Here is a 26,300-nt window from a genome sequence, read left to right as displayed (position 1 = left end):
TATTTTATTTATGTTAATTTTTAACCAATTAAAAAAATACTGTTAATTTCAATATCTTTTTTCTTTTCTTTTCTTCTTGTAATCGGATCATATTTTCGGTATATCAGATGGAATTTTTTGTTTCGACTGTCATCTGCAGTCTTCTTGCACATGACAGTCGAAACAACAAATTCCATCTAATATACCAAAAATATGGTCTGATTACAAGAAAGAAAAAAAAGAAAAGAAAAAGGTTAGCTTCTTTTTTGTTGTAGTTTTTTTTTTTTTTACCAATTAAAAAAATACTGTTAATTTTAATGTGGAGCCTGCCAATATGGCCGCCGCACACATGCACCTATTCAAATTAACAGTATTTTTTAAACTGGCTATCATTTGAAAGTATTTGAAAGCGGTATAGTTGTCACTGTACAACACAGCAGCCGCAACACAACCAATGTTGGAATAGCACTAAGAAGCTAACTTTTTTTTTTTTTTTTTTTTTTTTTCAAATTTTGTTGTAATCAGATCAGATTTTCAGTATATTAGATGGAATTTGTTGTTTCGCCTGTCATCTGCAGAAGAGTGCAATTAGACTGCAGAGAAGAAAAACAAAGAAGAAGGTTAGCTTCTTTTTTGTTGTAATTTTTTATTTTATTTATGTTAATTTTTAACCAATTAAAAAAATACTGTTGATTTCAATATCTTTTTTTTTTCTTTTCTTCTTGTAATCGGATCATATTTTCGGTATATTAGATGGAATTTTTTGTTTCGACTGTCATCTGCAGTCTTCTTGCACATGACAGTCGAAACAACAAATTCCATCTAATATACCGAAAATATGGTCTGATTACAAGAAAGAAAAGAAAAAAAAGAAAAAGGTTAGCTTCTTTTTTGTTGTAGTTTTTTTTGTTGTTGTTGTTTTTTTTTTTACCAATTAAAAAAATACTGTTAATTTTAATGTGGAGCCTGCCAATATGGCCGCCGCACACATGCACCTATTCAAATTAACATTATTTTTTTAACTGGCTATCATTTGAAAGTATTTGAAAGCGGTATAGTTGTCACTGTACAACACAGCAGCAGCAACACAACCAATGTTGTAATAGTGCTGAGAAGCTAACCTTTTTTTATCATTATTATTTTTATTGTAATCAGACCATATTTTCGGTATATTAGATGGAATTTTTTGTTTTGACTGTCATCTGCAGAAGAGTGCAAAAAGACTGAAGATGACAGTCGAAACAAAAAATTCCATCTAATATACCGAAAATATGGTCTGATTACAATAAAAATAATAATAATTAAAAAAAGAAAAAAGGTTAGCTTTTTTTTTTTTTTAATTCTTTTTTTTAATTATTATTCTTTTTTACCATTAAAAAAAACCTGTTAATTTTAATATAATTTGAAAGTATTTGAAAGCGGTATAGTTGTCACTGTACAACACAGCAGCAGCAACACAACCAATGTTGGAATAGCGCTAAGAAGCTAACCTTCTTTTTTTCTTTCTTTTTTTTCAACATTTTCTTGTAATCAGACCATATTTTTGGTATATTAGATGGAATTTGTTGTTTCGACTGTCATGTGCAATAAGACTGCAGATGACAGTCGAAACAAAAACTTCCATCTAATATACTGAAAATCTGGTCTGATTACAAGAAAATTAAAAAAGAAAAAAAAAAAAAGTTAGCTTCTTAGCGCTATTCCAACACTGGTTGTGTTACTGCTGCTGTGTTGTACAGTGACAACTGTACCGCTTTCAAATACTTTCAAATGATATTAAAATTAACAGTATTTTTTTAATTGGTTATCATTTGAAAGTGGCCCTGCGATGAGGTGGCGACTTGTCCAGGGTGTACCCCGCCTTCCGCCCGATTGTAGCTGAGATAGGCTCCAGCGCCCCCCGCGACCCCAAAGGGAATAAGCGGTAGAAAATGGATGGATCATTTGAAAGTATTTGCAACACAACCAATGTTGTAATAGCGCTAAGAAGCTAACATTCTTTTTTTATTCTTTTTTTTTTTTTCAACATTTTCTTGTAATCATACCAGTTTTTTGGTATAGTAGATGGAATTTTTTGTTTCGACTGTCATCTGCAGTCTTATTGCACATAACAGTCGAAACGACAAATTCCATCTAATATACCGAAAATATGGTCTGATTACAAGAAAAGAAAAAAATAAATAAATACATAAATAAATACATAAAGAGGTTTTATTTTTTAAATTTTTTTAAACCAATTTAAAAAAAATACTGTTCATTTTAATATAATTTGAAAGTATTTGTAAGCGGTATAGTTGTCACTGTACAACACCGCAGCAGCAACACAACCAATGTTGGAATAGCGCTAAGAAGCTAACCTTTTTTTTTTTTTTTTTTTCAAATTTTCTTGTAATCAGATCAGATTTTCAGTATATTAGATGGAATTTTTTGTTTCGACTTTCATCTGCAGAAGAGTGCAAGAAGACTGCAGATGACAGTCGAAACAACAAATTCCATCTGATATACCAAAAATATGGTCTGATTACAAGAAGAAGAAAAAAGAGAAAAAAGAAGAAGGTTAGCTTCTTTTTTGTTGTAATTTTTTTTTTTTTTTTTTTTTAACCAATTAAAAAAATGCTGTTAATTTTAATATCATTTGAAAGTATTTGAAAGCGGTATAGTTGCCACTGTACAATACAGCAGCAGCAACACAACCAATGTTGGAATAGCGCTAAGAAGCTAACCCTTTTTTTTTTTTTTCTTGTATTCAGACCAGATTTTCGATATATTAGATGGAATTTTTTGTTTCGACTGTCATCTGCAGAAGAGTGCATGAAGACTGCAGATGACAGTCGAAACAAAAAATTATATCTAATATACCGAAAATATGGTCTGATTACAATAAAAATAATAATAATAAAAAAAAGAAAAAAGGTTAGCTTTTTTTTTTTTTTAATTATTCTTTTTTTTAATTATTATTATTTTTTACCATTAAAAAAAAACCTGTTAATTTTAATATAATTTGAAAGTATTTGAAAGCGGTATAGTTGTCACTGTACAACACAGCAGCAGCAACACAACCAATGTTGGAATAGCACTAAGAAGCTAACCCTTTTTTTTATTTTTTTTTATTTTTTATTTTCTTGTATTCAGACCAGATTTTCGATATATTAGATGGAATTTTTTGTTTCGACTGTCATCTGCAGAAGAGTGCATGAAGACTGCAGATGACAGTCGAAACAAAAAATTCTATCTAATATACCGAAAATATGGTCTGATTACAATAAAAATAATAAAAATAAAAAAATAAAAAAGCTTTTTTTTTTTTTAAATTATTCTTTTTTTTAATTATTATTCTTTTTTACCATTAAAAAAAACCTGTTAATTTTAATATAATTTGAAAGTATTTGAAAGCGGTATAGTTGTCACTGTACAACACAGCAGCAGCAACACAACCAATGTTGGAATAGCGCTAAGAAACTAACCTTCTTTTTTTCTTTCTTTTTTTTTCAACATTTTCTTGTAATCAGACCATATTTTCGGTATATTAGATGGAATTTGTTGTTTCGACTGTCATGTGCAATAAGACTGCAGATGACAGTCGAAACAAAAAAATCCATCTAATATACTGAAAATCTGGTCTGATTACAAGAAAATTAAAAAAGAAAAAAAAAAAAGTTAGCTTCTTAGCGCTATTCCAACATTAGTTGTGTTGCTGCTGCTGTGTTTTACAGTGACAACTATACCGCTTTCAAATACTTTCAAATTATATTAAAATTATATTAAAATTAACAGCATTTTTTTAATTGGTTAAAAAAAAAAAAAAAAAAAAAAAAAAAAATTACAACAAAAAAGAAGCTAACCTTCTTCTTTTTTTTCTCTCTCTTTTTTTCTTCTTCTCATAATTAGACCATACCAGCAGCAACACAACATTGGTTGTGTTGCTGCTGCTGTGTTGTACAGTGACAACTATACCCTTTTCAAATACTTTCAAATGATATTAAAATTAACAGTATTTTTTAAATTGGTTATCATTTGAAAGTATTTGCAACACAACCAATGTTGTAATAGCGCTAAGAAGCTAACATTCTTTTTTTTTCAAAATGTTCTTGTAATCAAACCAGTTTTTAGGTATATTAGATGGAATTTTTTGTTTCGACTGTCATCTGCAGTCTTCTTGCACATGACAGTCGAAACAACAACATCCATCTAATATACCAAAAATATGGCCTGATTACAAGAAAATTTAAAAAAAATAAATAAAACGTTTTTTTTTAATTATTTTTTTTTACCATTAAAAAAAAACCTGTTAATTTTAATATAATTTGAAAGTATTTGAAAGCGGTATAGTTGTCACTGTACAACACAGCAGCAGCAACACAACCAATGTTGGAATAGCGCTAAGAAGCTAACCCTTTTTTTCTTCAAATTTTCTTGTAATCAAATCAGATTTTAGTATATTAGATGGAATTTTGTGTTTCGACTGTCATCTGCAGAAGATTGCAAGAAGACTGCAGATGACAGTCGAAACAAAAAATTCCATCTAATATACCAAAAATATATAAAAAGTTTTTTCTTTTTTTTTCTTTTTTTTTTGACCAATTAAAAAAATACTGTTAATTTTAATATAATTTAAAAGTATTTGAAAGCGGTATAGTTGTCGCTGTACAACACAGCAGCAGCAACACAACCAATGTTGGAATAGCGCTAAGAAGCTAACCTTCTTTTCTTTTCTTTTTTTTCAATTTTCTTGTAATCAGACCAGATTTTAAGTATATTAGATGGAATTTGTTGTTTCGCCTGTCATCTGCAGAAGAGTGCAATTAGACTGCAGAGAAGAAAAAAAAAAGAAGAAGGTTAGCTTCTTTTTTGTTGTAATTTTTTATTTTATTTATTTTATTTTTTAACCAATTAAAAAAATACTGTTAATTTTAATATCTTTTTTTTTAGCTTCTTTTTTGTTGTAGTTTTTTTTTTTTTTTTACCAATTAAAAAAATACTGTTAATTTTAATATTTGAAAGTATTTGAAAGCGGTATAGTTGTCACTGTACAACACAGCAGCAGCAACACAACCAATGTTGGAATAGCACTAAGAAGCTAACCTTTTCTTTTTCCTTTTTTTTAAATTTTCTTGTAATCAGACCAGATTTTAGTATATTAGATGGAATTTTTTGTTTCGACTGTCATCTGCAGTCTTATTGCAGATGACAGTCGAAACAACAAATTCCATCTAATATACCAAAAATATGGTCTGATTACAAGAAGAAAAAAAAAGAAAAAAGGAAAAAAAAGTTTGTTCTTTTTTTGCAAGAAGACTGCACATGACAGTCAAAACTAAAAATTCCATCTGGTATACCGAAAATATGGTCTGATTACAAGAAGAAGAAAAAAAGGTTAGCTTTTTTAAAAAAAATTGAAAGTGGTATAGTTGTCACTGTACAACACAGCAGCAGCAACACAACCAATGTTGGAATAGTGCTAAGAAGCTAACTTTTTTTTTCTTTTTTTTCTTGTAATCAGACCAGATTTTCGGTATATTAGATGGAATATTTAGTTTCGAGAAGAGTGCAATAAGACTGCAGATGACAGTCGAAACAAAAAATTCCATCTACCGTATTTTTTGGAGTATAAGTCGCACCGGAGTATAAGTCGCACCTGCCGAAAATGCATAACAAAGAAGGAAAAAAACATATATAAGTCGCACTGGAGCCCGGCCAAACTATGAAAAACTGCGACTTATAGTCCGAAAAATACGGGTACGATATTGAAAATCTGGTCTGATTCCAAGAAAATGTGAAAAAAAAGGGTTAGCTTCTTAGCGCTATTCCAACATTGGTTGTGTTGCTGCTGCTGTGTTGTACAGTGACAACTATACCGCTTTCAAATACTTTCAAATGATATTAAAATTAAAATATACCGTTCATTTTAACTTAATTTGCATGTGTGCGGCGGCCATATTGGTAGGCTGCACAAACGCGAGGCCTGTCAAGAGGACGGCATGTAAGTACAGCAACATTTTACAGCGCATACAGAGCGAGACAACGCTGACCATACAGCTGGTGGAGGCAATAACAAGTACATCATGAGGTTGCCTACAGCCACAGTCAATGTTTTTTGACTGGGAGACCTGGGCGGGTGTGCTGGATTTAGAGTGGAAGGCAGTCGTCATGTGACCTCGCCGTTGTTCTCCTGTCCCAGGGTGCAAGTGTAACGGGCACGCTCACAGCTGCCGCTTCGATTGGTCGGCGTGGCGGGAGTCTGGCCAGCGCAGCGGCGGCGTGTGCGACTGTCTGCACAACACCGAGGGGCGCCAGTGTCAGAGCTGCAAGGCCGGCTTCTACAGGGACCCCTGGCGAGCGCACAACGCCCCCGACTCCTGCAAGCGTAAGACACACACACACACACACACACACACACACACACACACACACACACACACACACACACACACACACACACACACACACACACACACGACATTTCATTAAAAAGGGATTAGACACCTCATTTTCTTGCTGTGTTTGTGAATGCTGAGCAAGAAGGTGAAAGGTCATGGTTAGAAAGGTGACGATGTCACAGCCCTGCAAGATGATAGCACTTCTATGCCATTCACAGCCACTAGGGGGTAGAGTTTGTCCCGATACCAATATTTTGGTACCGCTACCAAAATGTGTTTCGATACTTTTCAATACTTTTTTAAATAAAAAAAATGTCATTATTGGCTTTATTTGAACAAAAAATATTAGGGTACATGAAACATATGTTTATTATTGTAATTTAGTCCTTAAATTAAATCGTGAACATTCTAGACAACTTGTCTTTTAGTAGTAAGTAAACAAACAAAGACTCCTAATTAGTCTATGCAGTAACATATTGTGTCATTTATACACTTATTATTTTGTACACATTATGAGGGACAAACTGTAAAAATTGATTATTAATCTTACTTGTTCATTTACTGTTAATATCTGCTTATTTTCTGTTTTAACATGTTCTATCTACACTTCTGTTAAAATGTAATAATCACTTATTCTTCTCTTCTTTGATACTTTACATTAGTTTTGGATGATACCACACATTTAGGTATCGATCCGATACCAAGTAGTTACAGGATCATACATTGGTCATAATTTAAGTCCAGGGACGTATTTCCTGAGTTTATAAATATAGTATTAATTTTTTTTTTTAAAAACGAAAAGAATTCTGTGATGCTAAACAATCTAATCATAGTAGTATCGACTAGATACGCTCCTGTACTTGGTATCATTACAGTGGATGTCAGGTGTAGATCCACCCATGGCGTTTGTTTACATTGTGACGCCGGCGAGCTATTGTATCCTCCTACGGTGTGTAGTGAAGCATGTTTAGCTATTCCTCGTCCTGCAGTGACTTGTAAGAAATGTACTTTATTTGTCGCCATGGAGACAAGGATTAGTGATTTAGAAGTAGCTACATCACTGCAGACTATGGATGGATGTTAGCCGATGTCTTAAAGCAGCTCTTCCTGAGGGTGTTTCAGTATTATAACTTCACCTTTATCTTTACTTTTTAAGCCTAAATGCGTCCGTTCTCCCTTTTCTGTCTACACACTGTAAGTACTCTGTGTGTGTGCGCTGCCGAACATGCTCCTCTGCTCGTAAAACCAGCAATGACACGCAGTGACGACGACAGGGAGGCGGGGGGTGGTGGACCGGTACTTTTTAGAGGCGGTATAGTACCGAACATGATTCATTAGTATCGCAGTACTATACTAGTACAAGCCTAATCCAGACCTATTGTACATTGGACTGCTTTAAGCGTCTTTAATGTATAAAATGTATCAAAGTGTTATTTGATGTTTCTGCTGCACTTGAGCATAAGTCATTATTTGTGGTAATCGTACGTGAACATCCCTCAACACGCCGCCACCGCACTTCTTTCTCACCAGGAATGAGGAAGGGGGCGAGTCGGGACGTGCTGGATAACACCGATTCCTGGCGGTGTGTGTGTGTGTGTGTGCGCGTGTGACACGTCAGGCGGCCCACGCCGTGTCTCAAGGTTTACGCCATAGTTAATCATCAGATGGCGGCATACCTTCGCCTTGACTCAGACGTCCGCACGCTTGTCCGTCTCTGCTTGTCGCCCTGTTTCGGGTGGATGACTCAGAGAATGTGTGTGTGTGTGTGTGTGTGTGTGTGTGTGTGTGTGTGTGTGTGTGTGTGTGTGTGTGTGTGTGTGTGTGTGTGTGTGTGTGTGTGTGTGTGTGTGTGTGTGTGTGTGTGTGTGTGTGTGTCTGGGCCGAGTTGAGCGGCGTGCTGCCCTCCACTGATGAGATGAGTCCTAAGTAAACAGCAGATAGTCATCTATAAACACGGAGCGCTGGCTACATTCTCCCCGTGATTATCTGTCAGATGTCAGCTCAGTGCTGCAGGTATGCTGCTGTGTGTGTGTGTGTGTGTGTGTGTGTGTGTGTGTGTGTGTGTGTGTGTGTGTGTGTGTGTGTGTGTGTGTGTGTGTGTGTGTGTGTGTGTGTGTGTGTGTGTCTAAAACAACAGTCAAAATGCACCAGACCTTTCAAAAACATTTCTCACAATCAGTTTTTGAAATGTTTAATCATCACTATGGCAACCTAAGGTGAACTAACAGTAATCAACACGTGTGAAGTTTGTCCCGCTTGTAATATTAAATTTTATATATATATATATATATATATATATATATATATATATATATATATATATATATATATATATGTGTATATATACTCTATATATATATATATATATATATATATATATATATGTATATATACTCTATATATATATATATATATATATATATATATATATGATATATATATATATTATATAATAATATTACAAATAATATATATGATAGTAATATATATATACATAAATACTACAATAATATAATATATATAATAATAATATATATTATAATATAATATACACAAATATATATATATATATATTATACATATATATATACTATAATAATATAATATATATAATAATAATATATATTATAATTTAATATACACAAATATATATATATATATATATAAATGGTAAATGGGTTATACTTGTATAGCGCTTTTCTACCTTCAAGACACTCAAAGCACTTTGACACTGTTTCCACATTCACCCATTCACACACACATTCACACACACACTGATGGTGGGAGCTGCCATGCAAGGCCCTAACCACCACCCATCAGGACTCAGGAGCAAGGGTGAAGTGTCTTGCTCAAGGACACAACAGACGTGACGAGGTTGGTAGAAGGTGGGGATTGAACCAGGAACTCTCAAGTTACTGGCATGGCCACTCTCCCAACTGCGCCATGCTGTCCCACATATATATATATATATATATATATATATATATATATATATATATATATATATATATATATATATATATATATATATATGTCTTAATAAGGTTATCCAAAAAATAGTGCTCGATACCGTAGTAGAGCGCAATATATGTATGTGTGGGGGAAAAAATCACAAGACTATTTCATCTCTACAGGCCTGTTTCATGAGGGGGGGTTCCCTCAATCATCAGGAGATTTTAATGGGAGCATTCACATACCATGGTTTATATAGGGCACAGAGTGGGTGGGTACAGGCTGGTGTAGGGGCGTGGTGATTGGCTCATGTGTTACCTAGGAGGTGTTTCCGTCTGTGGCGGCATGCTGTTACAATTTCGCTGCGCTTGTTGAGGGATGACAGGTCTGGACGGTAAATAATAAACAGTTTCTCTTTCAAGCATAGGTTGTATCTTTTATTACCACTATTGTAAGGTGTGCTGGATGCAAGAATTTGCCATGTTATTGAATATTCAACATTATTGTCTTTGAGGTCCCAAATGTGTTTGCTGAGTTCTGTGGTATTCCGCAGGTTTTGGTTCCTGAAAGAAGCCTTGTGATTGTTCCATCTGGTTTTGAATTCTCCCTCGGTTAATCCTACATATGTGTCGGATGTGTTAATGTCCTTGCGTATTACCTTAGATTGGTAGACAACTGATGTTTGTAAGCACCCCCCGTTGAGAGGGCAATCGGGTTTCTTTCGACAGTTACAGCCTTTGTTGGTTTTGGAGTCGCTCTGTCCGGGGGCCGGCAGCTCATTTGCAATTGTTTTGTTGTGGTTTGAGATGATTTGTCGTATATTGTTCATACAGCTGTAGCTCAATTTAATGTTGTTCTTGTTGAATACTTTTCTTAGGGTGTTGTCTTTGGGAAAGTGTTTGTCAATCAGATTGAGGAATTTGTCTCCAATGTTAGTTGAGACATTTTTGCTGTATGGGGGGTTGTACCAGATGATGTCGTTTCGTTTTCTGTTCTTTTTTGGCTGGTTTCCTGGCGTGGGTTCATAGGTGAGGGTGAAATTGTATCCGCTTTCATCAAGGGCTTTTTGGTACGGGGGGGTTGCTTGGTCAAATTCAGCTTTGCTAGATGACAGCATCGATAGCCTTTTATTAATTCCGGTAGGTATTCTTTTCGTGGTGGTGGGTGGGTGGTTGCTGTCATGGTGCACGTATTGGAGTGTTGTGTTGGGTTTCGTGAATGGTTGGTAGCTGTTATTTCTCAGGTTGAAAGTGATGTCAAGGAAGTTGACGGTTTGCTTGTTGGCTTCAATCGTGATCCGTAGGCCGTTCTCTTTGAAAATTTGGCATATGCGCTTCTTGGTATTCTCGCTGCTCCTTGGCGAGGCGTGACACACTGCCAGTCCGTCATCACGGTAAATACCAAGGTTCAGATTGAGGCTAGCGAGCTGGGAGAGGAGGAAACTCCCAACGAGTTCACACGTTTCTGCTCCGTCAAAACTTCCCATAGTGACGTCAAATGTTGCATTGTTCTTTTTTTGCCATGGTGTACTGTTGTGGATGAGACCCATAGTGACGTCAAATGTTGCAAATGTCAGCAAAATAATCCTGGACAGAGTCAACACAAAAATCAAGGACAAAACACCACTCAACCAATGGAGAAATACAGCAGCAGTAATCAAATGGTTCAACAACATCCAAGACAAACAACAGCACAACTTTATCAATCAATCAATCAATCAATCTTTATTTATATAGCCCTAAATCACAAGTGTCTCAAAGGGCTGCACAAGCCACAACGACATCCTCGGTACAAAGCCCACATACGGGCAAGGAAAAACTCACCCCAGTGGGACGTCGATGTGAATGACTATGAGAAACCTTGGAGAGGACCGCATATGTGGGTAACCCCCCCCCCTCTGGGGGAGACCGAAAGCAATGGATGTCGAGTGGGTCTGACATAATATTGTGAGAGTCCAGTCCATAGTGGATCCAACATAATAGTAAGAGTCCAGTCCATAGTGGGGCCAGCAGGACACCATCCCGAGCGGAGACGGGTCAGCAGCGCAGAGATGTTCCCAGCCGATGCACAGGCGAGCGGTCCACCTCGGGTCCCGACTCTGGACAGCCAGCACTTCATCCATGGCCACCGGACCTGTGCCCCCCCCCCCCCCCCCCCCTCAAGGAAAAGGGGAGCAGAGGAGAAAAGAAAAGAAACGGCAGATCAACTGATCTAACAGGGGGGCTATTTAAAGGCTAGAGTATACAAATGAGTTTTAAGATGGGACTTAAATGCTTATCTCCTTTGATATCGAAGAATTTTACCCTTCCATCACGCAAGACCTACTGACTCAAGCACTAGACTTCGCCTCAGACTACGACTCAATCACAGGCAACGAAAGAAACATCATCATCCACGCAAAAAACTCCATTCTCATCCACAACAGTACACCATGGCAAAAAAAGAACAATGCAACATTTGACGTCACTATGGGAAGTTTTGACGGAGCAGAAACGTGTGAACTCGTTGGGAGTTTCCTCCTCTCCCAGCTCGCTAGCCTCAATCTGAACCTTGGTATTTACCGTGATGACGGACTGGCAGTGTGTCGCGCCTCGCCAAGGAGCAGCGAGAATACCAAGAAGCGCATATGCCAAATTTTCAAAGAGAATGGCCTACGGATCACGATTGAAGCCAACAAGCAAACCGTCAACTTCCTTGACGTCACTTTCAACCTGAGAAATAACAGCTACCAACCATTCACGAAACCCAACACAACACTCCAATACGTGCACCATGACAGCAACCACCCACCCACCACCACGAAAAGAATACCTACCGGAATTAATAAAAGGCTATCGATGCTGTCATCTAGCAAAGCTGAATTTGACCAAGCAACCCCCCCGTACCAAAAAGCCCTTGATGAAAGCGGATACAATTTCACCCTCACCTATGAACCCACGCCAGGAAACCAGCCAAAAAAGAACAGAAAACGAAACGACATCATCTGGTACAACCCCCCATACAGCAAAAACGTCTCAACTAACATTGGACACAAATTCCTCAATCTGATTGACAAACACTTTCCCAAAGACAACACCCTAAGAAAAGTATTCAACAAGAACAACATTAAATTGAGCTACAGCTGTATGAACAATATACGACAAATCATCTCAAACCACAACAAAACAATTGCAAATGAGCCGCCGGCCCCCGGACAGAGCGACTCCAAAACCAACAAAGGCTGTAACTGTCGAAAGAAACCTGATTGCCCTCTCAACGGGGGGTGCTTACAAACATCAGTTGTCTACCAATCTAAGGTAATACGCAAGGACATTAACACATCCGACATATATGTAGGATTAACCGAGGGAGAATTCAAAACCAGATGGAACAATCACAAGGCTTCTTTCAGGAACCAAAACCTGCGGAATACCACAGAACTCAGCAAACACATTTGGGACCTCAAAGACAATAATGTTGAATATTCAATAACATGGCAAATTCTTGCATCCAGCACACCTTACAATAGTGGTAATAAAAGATGCAACCTATGCTTGAAAGAGAAACTGTTTATTATTTACCGTCCAGACCTGTCATCCCTCACCAAGCGCAGCGAAATTGTAACAGCATGCCGCCACAGACGGAAACACCTCCTAGGTAACACATGAGCCAATCACCACGCCCCTACGCCAGCCTGTGCCCACCCACTCTGTGCCCTATATAAACCATGGTATGTGAATGCTCCCATTAAAATCTCCTGATGATTGAGGGAACCCCCCCTCATGAAACAGGCCTGTAGAGATGAAATAGTCTTGTGATTTTTTTCCCCACACATATATATATATATATATATATATATATATATATATATATATATATATATATATATATATATATATATATATATATATATATATATACACACACACACACCCCCATACCATCACACATGCTGGCTTTTGAACTTTGCGCCTAGAACAATCCGGATGGTTCTTTTCCTCTTTGGTCCGGAGGACACGACGTCCACAGTTTCCGAAAACAATTTGAAATGTGGACTCGTCAGACCACAGAACACTTTTCCACTTTGCATCAGTCCATCTTAGATGAGCTCGGGCCCAGTGAAGCCAGCTGCGTTTCTGGGTGTTGTTGATAAATGGCTTTCGCTTTGCATAGTAGAGTTTTAACTTGCACATTCAGATGTAGCGACCAACTGTAGTTACTGACAGTGGTTTTCTGAAGTGTTCCTGAGCCCATGTGGTGATATCCTTTACACACTGATGTCGCATTTTGATGCAGTACCACTTGAGGGATCGAAGGTCCGTAATATCATGGCTTACGTGCAGTGATTTCTCCAGATTCTTCGAACCTTTTGATGATATTACGGAGCGTAGATGGTGAAATCCCTAAATTCCTTGCAATAGCTGGTTGAGAAATGTTGTTCTTAAACAATTTGCTCAGGCATTTGTTGACAAAGTGGTGACCCTCGCCCCATCCTTGTTTGTGAATGACTGAGCATTTCTTGTCTTACCCCTGCTCAAGATGTCTACAGGGCTTACTTCCTGGTAGCACGCTAACTTCCAGTTTTATCGAACTTTCCGTTGTGTTTCCCCCGCATTGCATGTGTTGGTATGTGTTTTGGACGTTGTTGCGCCTTTTGTGAACTGACATGTTTGTGTGTGTTTTGGACGCGTTTGCCTCAGCGGGCCAATGTACCTAGGCCGCATTTTGGACACCCCTGGTTCATACAAAGTGAAAAACAGCACAATGGTCGCCGCACCCTTTTGATTTGAGTCCTCAGACCAGCCCTGTGACTATAAGCACACCATTAGAAACAGTACTAAGCAGGTGTATCAGACCGTCCTCCAGTCTGTGAGAGCCCAGCTTGTAAAACTGTTGGAATTTCCCTGCGTGTCGAGGAGCATTTTTATCATAACACGCTGCGGGGGGGCCTCATAAAAAGGAAATATTGCCGTGCACACAGGTTCCTTGTCCTCATGGGAGTTATTATTTCAGCTGAGTTTTATAACAACAGCACACAGACACGCACAAGCCTTGTTTTTGTCTCTCAACGTGTAATCTTTATGAATTTATTGCTGCTGTAGATACACTTTATCTTATCAGAGTTCATGGTGTGTGATGAACTTGTCTGACTGAGGCCTCATTTTACACTGGAAAATACATGTAATATACTGTGTGTATATATATATATATATATATATATATATATATATATATATATATATATATATATATATATATGTGTGTGTGTATATATGTATATGTACATTTACATGTGTGTATATATATATATATATATATATATATATATATATATATATATATATATGTGTGTGTGTATATATGTATATGTACATTTACATGTGTGTATGTATATATATATATATATATATATATATATTTATATATATATATATATATATATATATATTTATATATGTGTGTATATATGTATATGTACATTTACATGTGTGTATGTATATACAGGTAAAAGCCAGTAAATTTGAATATTTTGAAAAACTTGATTTATTTCAGTAATTGCATTCAAAAAGTGTAACTTGTACATTATATTTATTCATTGCACACAGACTGATGCATTCAAATGTTTATTTCATTTAATTTTGATGATTTGAAGTGGCAACAAATGAAAATCCAAAATTCCGTGTGTCACAAAATTAGAATATTACTTAAGGCTAATACAAAAAAGGGATTTTTAGAAATGTTGGCCAACTGAAAAGTATGAAAATGAAAAATATGAGCATGTACAATACTCAATACTTGGTTGGAGCTCCTTTTGCCTCAATTACTGCGTTAATGCGGCGTGGCATGGAGTTGATGAGTTTCTGGCACTGCTCAGGTGTTATGAGAGCCCAGGTTGCTCTGATAGTGGCCTTCAACTCTTCTGCGTTTTTGGGTCTGGCATTCTGCATCTTCCTTTTCACAATACCCCACAGATTTTCTATGGGGCTAAGGTCAGGGGAGTTGGCGGGCCAATTTAGAACAGAAATACCATGGTCCGTAAACCAGGCACGGGTAGATTTTGCGCTGTGTGCAGGCGCCAAGTCCTGTTGGAACTTGAAATCTCCATCTCCATAGAGCAGGTCAGCAGCAGGAAGCATGAAGTGCTCTAAAACTTGCTGGTAGACGGCTGCGTTGACCCTGGATCTCAGGAAACAGAGTGGACCGACACCAGCAGATGACATGGCACCCCAAACCATCACTGATGGTGGAAACTTTACACTAGACTTCAGGCAACGTGGATCCTGTGCCTCTCCTGTCTTCCTCCAGACTCTGGGACCTCGATTTCCAAAGGAAATGCAAAATTTGCATGGTTGGGTGATGGTTTGGGGTGCCATGTCATCTGCTGGTGTCGGTCCACTCTGTTTCCTGAGATCCAGGGTCAACGCAGCCGTCTACCAGCAAGTTTTTTCGAGCACTTCATGCTTCCTGCTGCTGACCTGCTCTATGGAGATGGAGATTTCAAGTTCCAACAGGACTTGGCGCCTGCACACAGCGCAAAATCTACCCGTGCCTGGTTTACGGAGCATGGTATTTCTGTTCTAAATTGGCCCGCCAACTCCCCTGACCTTAGCCCCATAGAAAATCTGTGGGGTATTGTGAAAAGGAAGATGCAGAATGCCAGACCCAAAAACGCAGAAGAGTTGAAGGCCACTATCAGAGCAACCTGGGCTCTCATAACTCCTGAGCAGTGCCAGAAACTCATCGACTCCATGCCACGCCGCATTAACGCAGTAATTGAGGCAAAAGGAGCTCCAACCAAGTATTGAGTATTGTACATGCTCATATTTTTCATTTTCATACTTTTCAGTTGGCCAACTTTTCTAAAAATCCCTTTTTTGTATTAGCCTTAAGTAATATTCTAATTTTGTGACACACGCAATTTTGGATTTTCATTTGTTGCCACTTCAAATCATCAAAATTAAATTAAATAAACATTTGAAAGCATCAGTCTGTGTGCAATGAATAAATATAATGTACAAGTTACACCTTTTGAATGCAATTACTGAAATAAATCAAATTTTTCAAAATATTCTAATTTACTGGCTTTTACCTGTGTGTGTGTGTGTGTGTATATATATATATATATATATATATATATATATATATATATATATATATATATATATATATATATATATATATTTGTGTATATATATGTAAATGTACATTTATTTAGACTTAGACTTCCTTTTATTGTCATTCAAATTTGAACTTTACAGTACAGATATGTATGTGTGTGTGTGTGTGTGTGTGTATATATATATATATATATATATATATATATATACATTGGGGTTGTACGGTATACCGGTACTAGTATAGTACCGTGATACTAATGAATCATATTCTGTACTATACCGCCTCTAAAAAGTACCAGTTTCTATTATTTGCCATTTTCTACCACTTGTCCTTCATAATGTGTACAAAATAATAGGTGTATAAATGACACAATATGTTACTGCATACGTCAGCAGACTAATTATGAGTCTTTGTTTGTTTACTTACTACTAAAAGACAAGTTGTCTAGTATGTTCACTATTTTATTTAAGGACAAAATTGCAATAAGAAACATATGTTTCATGTACCCTACATTAAATAGGGTAACATTAAGTTGTGCTCCCCTTTATTTAGAAAAGTATCGAAAAAGATTTTCGGTATCGGGACAACCCTAATGTGTGTATATATATATATATATATATATATATATATATATATATATATATATATATATACATATCAGAATCGGGACAACCCTAATATATATATATATTTATACATGTTTATATATATATATATATATATATATATATATATATGTGTACATATATATATATACTGTGTATATACATATATATAAAGTCTGGCTTTCAGCTAACTTCCTGAGCCTAAATGAAGATAAAACAGAAGTTATGTTGTTCGGTCCAAGTCGCTCTCCCTCCCCCAACGTTGACCTCGGCACTCTGACCCCGTATCTCAGCGACTCTGTCACAAACCTGGGGGTAAAGTTTGACTCAGATTTTAAATTCGAAAAACAAATCAGCAGCGTCGTTCAAAAAAGCTTTTATCAATTACGCCAAATAGCGAAAGTGAAACCGCTTCTATCAAGACATGATCTTGAGAAATTAATCCACGCTTTTATCTCTACTCGTCTTGATTATTGTAATGCCCTGTATGTTGGCATTAGCCAGGCCTCCCTCGCCCGCCTGCAGCTCGTGCAGAACTCTGCTGCTCGTCTGCTAACACAGACCCGCAGACGTGAGCACATCACCCCTATTTTAGCGTCCCTTCACTGGCTCCCTGTGCGTTACCGAATACATTTTAAACTCCTTTTATTTGTTTTTAAATGTTTAAACAACCTCGCGCCAACCTATCTCTCCGACCTCCTTCAGCCTTACTGCCCCACCCGATCCTTAAGATCAGCCGATCAGCTGCTGTTGACGGTCCCTGACACAAGGCTGAAGCTTAGAGGTGACAGAGCTTTCGCCGTTGCTGCCCCCAAGCTCTGGAACGACCTACCCCTGAGTGTTAGACAAGCCTCCTCTCTTCCTGTTTTTAAATCTCTCTTAAAAACATACTTTTATTCCATGGCTTTTAACACTGAGTGATATCCATCCTGCAATGGCGCCCCATAATACACCTGCTGTGATCCTGTTTTTATGTTTTTATGTTTTTATTAATTCTATTTTAATTATTTATTTTTTATCGTGTTCTGTTTGTGTTGTGTTGTGTTTGCTCGGTACTCGTTTTATCTTTTAACCTGCTCATTGTACAGCACTTTGGCTACCCCTGTGGTAAATTTTAAATGTGCTCTATAAATAAAGTTGATTTGATGATTTGATTTGATATATATATATAAATATATACATACACTGTGTATATATATATATATATATATATATATATATGTATGTACACGGTATATTTATATATATATATATATATATATATATATATATATATATATATATATATATATATATATATATACCATCCATCCATCCATTTTCTACCGCTTATTCCCTTTGGGGTCGTGGGGGGCGCTGGAGCCTATCTCAGCTACAATCGGGCGGAAGGCGGTGTACACCCTGGACAAGTCGCCACCTCATCGCAGGGCCAACACAGATAGACAGACAACATTCACACTCACATCCACACACTAGGGCCAATTTAGTGTTATATGTGTACATATATATATACTGTGTATATACATATATATATATATATATATATATATATATATATATATATATATATATATATATATATATATATATATATATATATATATATGTATGTATGATAATAAATAGACCAAATGTCTCCTGCCAGTGTGCAGCTGTCACCCTCTGGGCTCCATGGCCTTCCACTCGGCGGGCGACTCCCTCTGCGACCCCGCCAACGGCAACTGCATCTGCAAGCCCGGAGTGGGCGGGGCTTCCTGTGACAGGTGCATGGTGGGATACTGGGGCTTCCACGAGTACGGGTGCCGCCCATGCGACTGCGCTGGAGACTGTGACCCCTTCACGGGGGACTGCGTGCTGGGGTGAGTGGGCGCACATCACCTCTTTCAACAAAAGTATTGGGACACAGCTTATTATCGTAAAGATCCTCTATTTGACAGGAGCGCTCCGCTGTATTATTGAATCCACTTGAAGGTCAAAGCATGATTTGTGAGGTCATTTTCGTGTGTTTTGCAGATCTGACTTGTACAATTTGGAGGGAAACTCCAGCGAGCCAATCAGGATCTTCCGAGTGGACGAGCTCTTCTCCGCCCTGCACTACTCAGGTGGGACCTTGTTTTGTTTTTCTCCTCTTCCACCCTCCAGTGACCACTGTCTCATGACTCAGACCCCCCACCGCTGTCATAGACCCCACCGCCAGCTTTCATGGGCACATTCCTCAGAACACACACACACACACACACACACACACACACACTCTTTAATAGACGTGTTTGTCCCCTGCAGAGAAGTGTGAGTGCAAAGAGCAGCCGCTGACCAACAGCAAACTGTTCTGCACCATGAACTACGCTTATGGTAAGAACATCTCCTCATGTTATTTATCACCTCATGTCACATCATGCATACTTAAGAGAAGTCAGTGTGCATCTTGTGTTGTCATGTGGCAGTACTACACCAAATACATACTACTTGTATTGTCATGTGACAGTACTACACTAAATATTCAATTTAGAGTAGTCAGTGTACAGCTTGTATTGTCATGTGACAACACTACACAAAATATTTACTTTAGAGTAGTCAGTGTACAGTTTGTATTGTCATGTGACAGTACTACACAAAATATTTACTTTAGAGTAGTCAGTGTACAGCTTGTATTGTCATGTGACAGTACTACATAAAATGCATACTACTTGTATTGTCATGTGACAGCACTACACTAAATATTTAATTTAGAGTAGTCAGTGTACAGCGTGTATTGTCATGTGACAGTACTACATGAAGGGTATACTGGAGAGTAGTCAGTGTGCAGCTTGTATTGTCATGTGACAACACTACACAAAATATTTACTTTAGAGTAGTCAGTGTACAGCTTGTATTGTCATGTGACAGTACTACACAAAATATTTACTTTAGAGTAGTCAGTGTACAGCTTGTATTGTCATGTGACAGTACTACACAAAATATTTACTTTAGAGTAGTCAGTGTACAGCTTGTATTGTCATGTGACAGTACTACACAAAATATTTACTTTAGAGTAGTCAGTGTACAGCTTGTATTGTCATGTGACAACACTACACAACATATTTACTAGAGAGTAGTCAGTGTACAGCTTGTATTGTCATGTGACAGTACTACGCAAAATATATAGTTTAGAGTAGTCAGTGTACAGCTTGTATTGTCATGTGACAGTACTACACAAAATATTTACTTTAAAGTAGTCAGTGTACAGCTTGTATTGTCATGTGACAACACTACACAAAATATTTACTAGAGAGTAGTCAGTGTACAGCTTGTATTGTCATTTGACAACACTACACAAAATATGTACTTTAGAGTAGTCAGTGTACAGCTTGTATTGTCATGTGACAACACTACACAAAATATTTACTTTAGAGTAGTCAGTGTACAGCTTGTATTGTCATGTGACAGTACTACATAAAATACATACTACTTGTATTGTCATGTGACAGCACTACACTAAATATTTAATTTAGAGTAGTCAGTGTGCAGCTTGTATTGTCATGTGACAACACTACACAAAATATTTACTAGAGAGTAGTCAGTGTACAGCTTGTATTGTCATGTGACAACACTACACAAAATATTTACTAGAGAGTAGTCAGTGTACAGCTTGTATTGTCATGTGACAGTACTACACAAAATATATAGTTTAGAGTAGTCAGTGTACAGCTTATGTTGTAATGTAACCTCATCATGATCATCATCATCCTCCTCCTCAGTGATGAAGGTGAAGGTGCTGTCGGCGCACGACAAAGGTTCCCACGCCGAGGTGGAGGTCAAAGTTCAGAAGGTGCTGAGCCAGAAGGTGAAGATACAGCGGGGGCGCGTCACCCTTTACCCCGAGTCCTGGACGGCGCGAGGATGCACCTGTCCCATCCTCAACCCAGGTGAGAGGGGACCTGGGTTAGGTTAGGATAGGGATCTGGTTGGTTTTAGAGTCGGGGTTTGGGTTTTTTGTTGAGGTTAGGTTGGGGTTGGTTTTAGGTACGGTTTAGGGTTAGGTGAGTTTGGGTTAGGTTGTGGTCAGGGTAATGGTTTAGGTTAGGTTTAGGGTTGGAGTTGGTTTTAGGTTTGGTTTAGAGTTAGGTTAGTTTGGGTTATGTTGTGGTTGGGGTAATGGTTTCAGTTAGGCTTAGGGTTGGAGTTGGTTTTAGGTTTGGTTTAAAGTTAGGGTTAGGCTAAATTAGGATTAGGGTTGGAGTTGTTTTAGGTTTGGTTTAGGGTTGGGGTTTAGAGTTAGGTGAGTTTGGGTTAGATTGTGGTTGGGGTAAGGATTAGGTTGGGATAGGGATCTGGTTGGTTTTAGAGATAGGGTTAGGTTATTTGTTGGGCTTAGGTTAGGGTTAGGCTGGGGTTGGTTTTAGGTACAGCTTAGGGTTAGGTGAGTTTGGGTTAGGATGTGGTTGGGGTAAAGGTGTAGGTTAGACTTAGGGTTGGAGTTGGTTTTAGGTTTGGTTTATAGTTAGGGTTAGGTTAAGTTAGGATTAGGGTTGGAGTTGTTTTTGGTTTGGTTTGGGGTTGGGGTTTAGAGTTAGGTGAGTTTGGGTTAGGTTGTGGTTGGGGTAATGATTAGGTTGGGATAGGGATTTGGTTGGTTTTAGAGATGGGGTTAGGTTATTTGTTGGGCTTAGGTTAGGGTTAGGTTGGGGTTGGTTTTAGGTACAGTTTAGGGTTAGGTGAGATTGGGTTAGGATGTGGTTGGGGTAATGGTGTAGGTTAGGCTTAGGGTTGGAGTTGGTTTTAGGTGTGGTTTAGGGTTGGGGTTTAGAGTTAGGTGAGTTTGGGTTAGGTTGTGGTTGGGTTAGGATTAGGTTAGGATAGGGCTCTGGTTGGTTTTAGAAATGGGGTTAAGTTGGGGTTGGTTTTAGGTACAGTTTAGGGTTAGGTGAGTTTGGTTTAAGGTTTGGTTTACAGTTAGAGTTAGGTTAAGTTAGTGTTGGAGTTGGTTTAAGGTTTGGTTCAGGGTTAGGTTAGGTTGTGGTTGGGGTAAGGTTTAGGTTGGGATAGGGATGTGGTTGGTTTTAGAGATGGGGTTAGGTTATTTGTTGGGCTTAGGTTAGGGTTAGGTTGGGGTTGGTTTTAGGTACAGTTTAGGGTTAGGTGAGTTTGGTTTAGAGTTAGGGTTAGGTTAAATTAGTGTTGGAGTTGGTTTAAGGTTTGGTTCAGGGTTAGGTTAGGTTGTGGTTGGGGTAAGGTTTAGGTTGGGATAGGGATCTGGTTGGTTTTAGAGATGGGGTTAGGTTATTTGTTGGGCTTAGGTTAGGGTTAGGTTGGGGTTGGTTTTAGGTACAGTTTAGGGTTAGGTGAGTTTGGGTTAGGATGTGGTTGGGGTAATGGTGTAGGTTAGGCTTAGGGTTGGAGTTGGTTTTAGGTTTGGTTTAAAGTTAGGGTTAGGTTAAATTAGGATTAGGGTTGGAGTTGTTTTAGGTTTGGTTTAGGGTTGGGGTTTAGAGTTAGGTGAGTTTGGGTTAGATTGTGGTTGGGGTAAGGATTTGGTTAGGATAGGGCTCTGGTTGGTTTTAGAAATGGGGTTAGGTTAGGGTTAGGTTGGGGTTGGTTTTAGGTACAGTTTAGGGTTAGGTGAGTTTGGGTTAGGTTGTGGTTGGGGTAATGGTTTCAGTTAGGCTTAGGGTTGGAGTTGGTTTTAGGTTTGGTTTAAAGTTAGGGTTAGGTTAAGTTAGGATTAGGGTTGGAGTTGTTTTAGATTTGGTTTAGGGTTGGGGTTTAGAGTTAGGTGAGTTTGGGTTAGGTTGTGGTTGGGGTAAGGATTAGGTTAGGATAGGGCTCTGGTTGGTTTTAGAAATGGGGTTAGGTTGGGGTTGGTTTTAGGTACAGTTTAGGGTTAGGTGAGTTTGGTTTAGAGTTAGGGTTAGGTTAAATTAGTGTTGGAGTTGGTTTTAGGTTTGGTTCAGGGTTAGGTTAGGTTGTGGTTGGGGTAAGGTTTAGGTTAGGATAGGGATGTGGTTGGTTTAGAGTTTGATTTTAGGGTCGGGGTTAGGGGTAAGTTTGCGTTTGGATTAGTATGTTGCATACAATAAGCAGGTCCAAGGAAGAGTGCTTTTTCATGTGTCCATGATGGCTTTTGCCAGGGGCGGAGTACCTGGTGGCGGGACACACGGACAGGAAGCAGGGTCACCTCCTGGTCAACATGAAGAGCTTGGTCAAGCCATGGAGGGCCAGCTTGGGACGAAAAGTCCTCACGCTGCTCCAGAAGGACTGCAACTGGTAGATGGACAACACCCGGGGACTGATGGACGGATGCTGGACTCGAAAGAGACGTCCTCCATGCGTGGATTATTATTATTATTATTATTATTGATAATGATGATGATGATGATGAAACGGCACAGACTGACTGAAACGTGTCGGCGCTGAGTTCCTCTCTGCAGCACTTTACGCCAAGATGGACGGGCGGAATATGGACGCACAAAGCGAGGACGCACACAGTGTGGACAAACACGAAGCCATACCAGAAGGTGGCCGCAAAGGTGAATGTATTAGCTTAGCACAGTCTTGCCTTTAGCCAGCAGACAACAACTGTTCCACGCATAGACATCTTCTAAGGGTACGCAGCATGGAGCGCTACTGCCTACTGGCGCTGACGAGACGCGGGGCCGCCATCTTGGAGTGGTGATCCGCTCCACTCAGTGCAATTCATTTGGCAGGAGCAATGAACATTTAATTCATCTTACCTCACTGAACACCACTGATTTTCACGCGCTTTTTTTGTCATACGTGTAGCTATGATAAAGGACACTTGTTTTATTATTCATAGTTTGCTTAACAGTAATAGAATATTCTTATATGCTATAAGTCAGTGTTTTTCAACCACTGTCTGTGAGATACAGTCTAGTGTGCTGTGGAAGATTATGTAATTTCACCTATTTGGGTTAAAAATGTTTTTTGCAAACCAGTAATTATAGTCGGCAAATGATGTGTTGTTGTTGAGTTTCTCGGCTGTCTAGAGCTCGGCAGAGTAACCGTGTAATACTCTTCCATATCAGTAGGTGGCAGCCGGTAGCTAATTGCTTTGTAGATGTCGGAAACAGCGGGAGGCAGCGTGCAGGTAAAAATGTATCTAATGCTAAAACCAAAAGTAAACAAAAGGTGAGTGCCCCTAGGAAAAGGCTGTGAAGCTTAGGGAAGGCTATGCAGAACGAAACTAAAACTGAACTGGCTACAAAGTAAACAAAAACAGAATGCTGGACGACAGCAAAGACTTACTGTGGAGCAGAGACGGCGTCCACAATGTACATCCGAACAAGACATGACAATCAACAATGTCCACACAAAAAAGGATAAAAACAACTGAAATATTCTTGATGGCTAAAACAAAGTAGATGCAGGAAATATCGCTTAAAGGAAGACATGAAACTGCTACAGGAAAATACCGGAAAAAGAGAAAAAAAAAAACCAAAATAGAAGCACAAAACAAGGACTAAAACACTACACACAGGAAAACAGCAAAAAAGTCCAAATAAGTCAGGGTGTGATGTGACAGGTGGTGACAGTACACCTACTTTGAGACAAGAGCTATAGTGATGCATGCTTGGTTATGCTTTAAAGAATTGCGACAACAACTTTTTACTGTCAACTGAGTTTCGTTTTTCAAAGATTTCTGCTGGTGGTGTGCCTTTGGATTTTTTCAACGTAAAAAAAATGTGCTTTGGCTCAAAAAAGGTTGAAAAACACTGCTATAAGTGACCAGACGTCCGAGATCAAAACTGGGAATATAATCCCAGAGAAGGGGAAAAAAACGGTCAGCTATTTTTAAAAATTGAAAAAACAATGGTGAGGTTATATATACATGTGTATATCCTACATAAACAATGTATGAATACATTAGATATCTATATATCTTATAGACTGCAGCTCTGTTACTGCAGCTGCACAGAGTTTATTCGGTCTTGACACTTTGTATTGATATTTTCTATTACATTCTTCCCTTAAATGATCATGTTTACACTGATTGTTTTAGATGTATTTTTTATGTATGTCGCTTTGGATAAAAGCCAAATACTTCAACATAAACATATATAAACACCTGAAAGTCTTTATATCAGCTAAAACCACCAATCTGTTGCACTGGATTCAGAATAAAACCAAATTCTGTCTTACCCAACAATGTTAGTATTTGAATATTGTTATTTGAAGACTTATTCCTGGTTACAATTATACTGTTAAGAAAGTATTGTCTCATACTTTGCCTAAAATGAGAATGCATCATAATCAGGGGCGGCTGGTGAATTTTGTTTTAGGTGGGGCTGAAAGTTTGTAAAGCAAAGCCCTGTAGGGGGGTCATCCTCACCCAGAAGATTTCTTTGTGATTTTCACATACAAATGAAGCATTCTGGTGCATTCTGACAAAATAATGAAGACAAAATAGAACATTTCATAGGTTTGCAGAGAACTATATACAATATGGTAATATTATTTTCACAAAATACAACCAATAGTACATTAATGTTAAATCTTACTTGTGAAAGGTAATCCCCCGATTCCTATTCCCAACAGTCCGCTCATTTGAGCAGGAAAACGCTGAACACCATCTTTGTTTTCTACCTGTCAACCGTCAGTTGACGGGATCCTCATCACCACTTCAAGATGGCGGCCCAGTTTCTCGCGTCACAGAAGCCAATGCTGCGTCTACTTAAAAGATGTCTATGGTTCCACGTACTGCACTCACTTCCTGCTCTCCTACCCTTGTTTGTGTTTGATGTAAATATTGTTATTGTCATGTGACCGCGTTCTCCAACTCGCTATGATGGTTAGCTTGCATTCTGCTAGCTCTTACAGGTTTGTAGCATTTCACCACCTTTCTCTTTCACTTTCTGTTTCCCAACCTGAGGGCAGTGATAATACAATGATCCATAAACCATGACTTTGGTTTAATTTGATTGATTTTTACATTCTTTTCTGACCCAACACAGATGGCAGCGACTCTGCTAGCTTGAAGCTACTTAGCTTCATACGCGTATGCTCAAGAACGGAATCTATCTGGCTAACTTTGCTCGTTTATGCCACAGATGTGGTCAACTCTAACTACACGACATTTTGGCTGACTTTACTCTTTTTTTTTTTTCTTTTTTTTTACCAAAACCTTGAAGCTAACTAGCTAATTTTGTGTAACAGTTGTCATCCACGCAATTTGGCCCTGCACACACTGAAGGTCATAAAGGTATATTTAATAAACTAAAGCTACTCGGCTAACATTATTCAGTTATATTCAATAAACTGAAGCCACTTGTTAATATTATTCAGTTATATTCAA

General features: G+C 38.1%; 1 protein-coding gene across 3 annotated transcripts in view; it reads left to right on the top strand.

Moving 5' to 3' along the window:
* Positions 1-25,910, top strand: part of ntn4 (netrin 4) — a 101,627-nt gene extending 75,717 nt beyond the window's left edge. For all 3 annotated transcript variants that reach the window (XM_061983664.2, XM_061983662.2, XM_061983663.1), the window contains 6 exons: positions 6,158-6,343; positions 18,657-18,870; positions 19,025-19,113; positions 19,295-19,363; positions 20,749-20,916; positions 23,119-25,910. In XM_061983664.2, coding sequence (XP_061839648.1) covers positions 6,158-6,343; positions 18,657-18,870; positions 19,025-19,113; positions 19,295-19,363; positions 20,749-20,916; positions 23,119-23,258 — 866 coding nt within the window. In that variant the 3' untranslated portion in view covers positions 23,259-25,910. The remainder of the gene's footprint in view (positions 1-6,157; positions 6,344-18,656; positions 18,871-19,024; positions 19,114-19,294; positions 19,364-20,748; positions 20,917-23,118) is intronic.
* Positions 25,911-26,300: the final 390 nt, after the last annotated feature.

Source organism: Nerophis lumbriciformis, linkage group LG25 (assembly GCF_033978685.3).
Source record: "Nerophis lumbriciformis linkage group LG25, RoL_Nlum_v2.1, whole genome shotgun sequence".
Taxonomy (NCBI): Eukaryota; Metazoa; Chordata; class Actinopteri; order Syngnathiformes; family Syngnathidae; genus Nerophis; species Nerophis lumbriciformis.
This window is presented reverse-complemented; position numbering and strand designations above follow the sequence as displayed.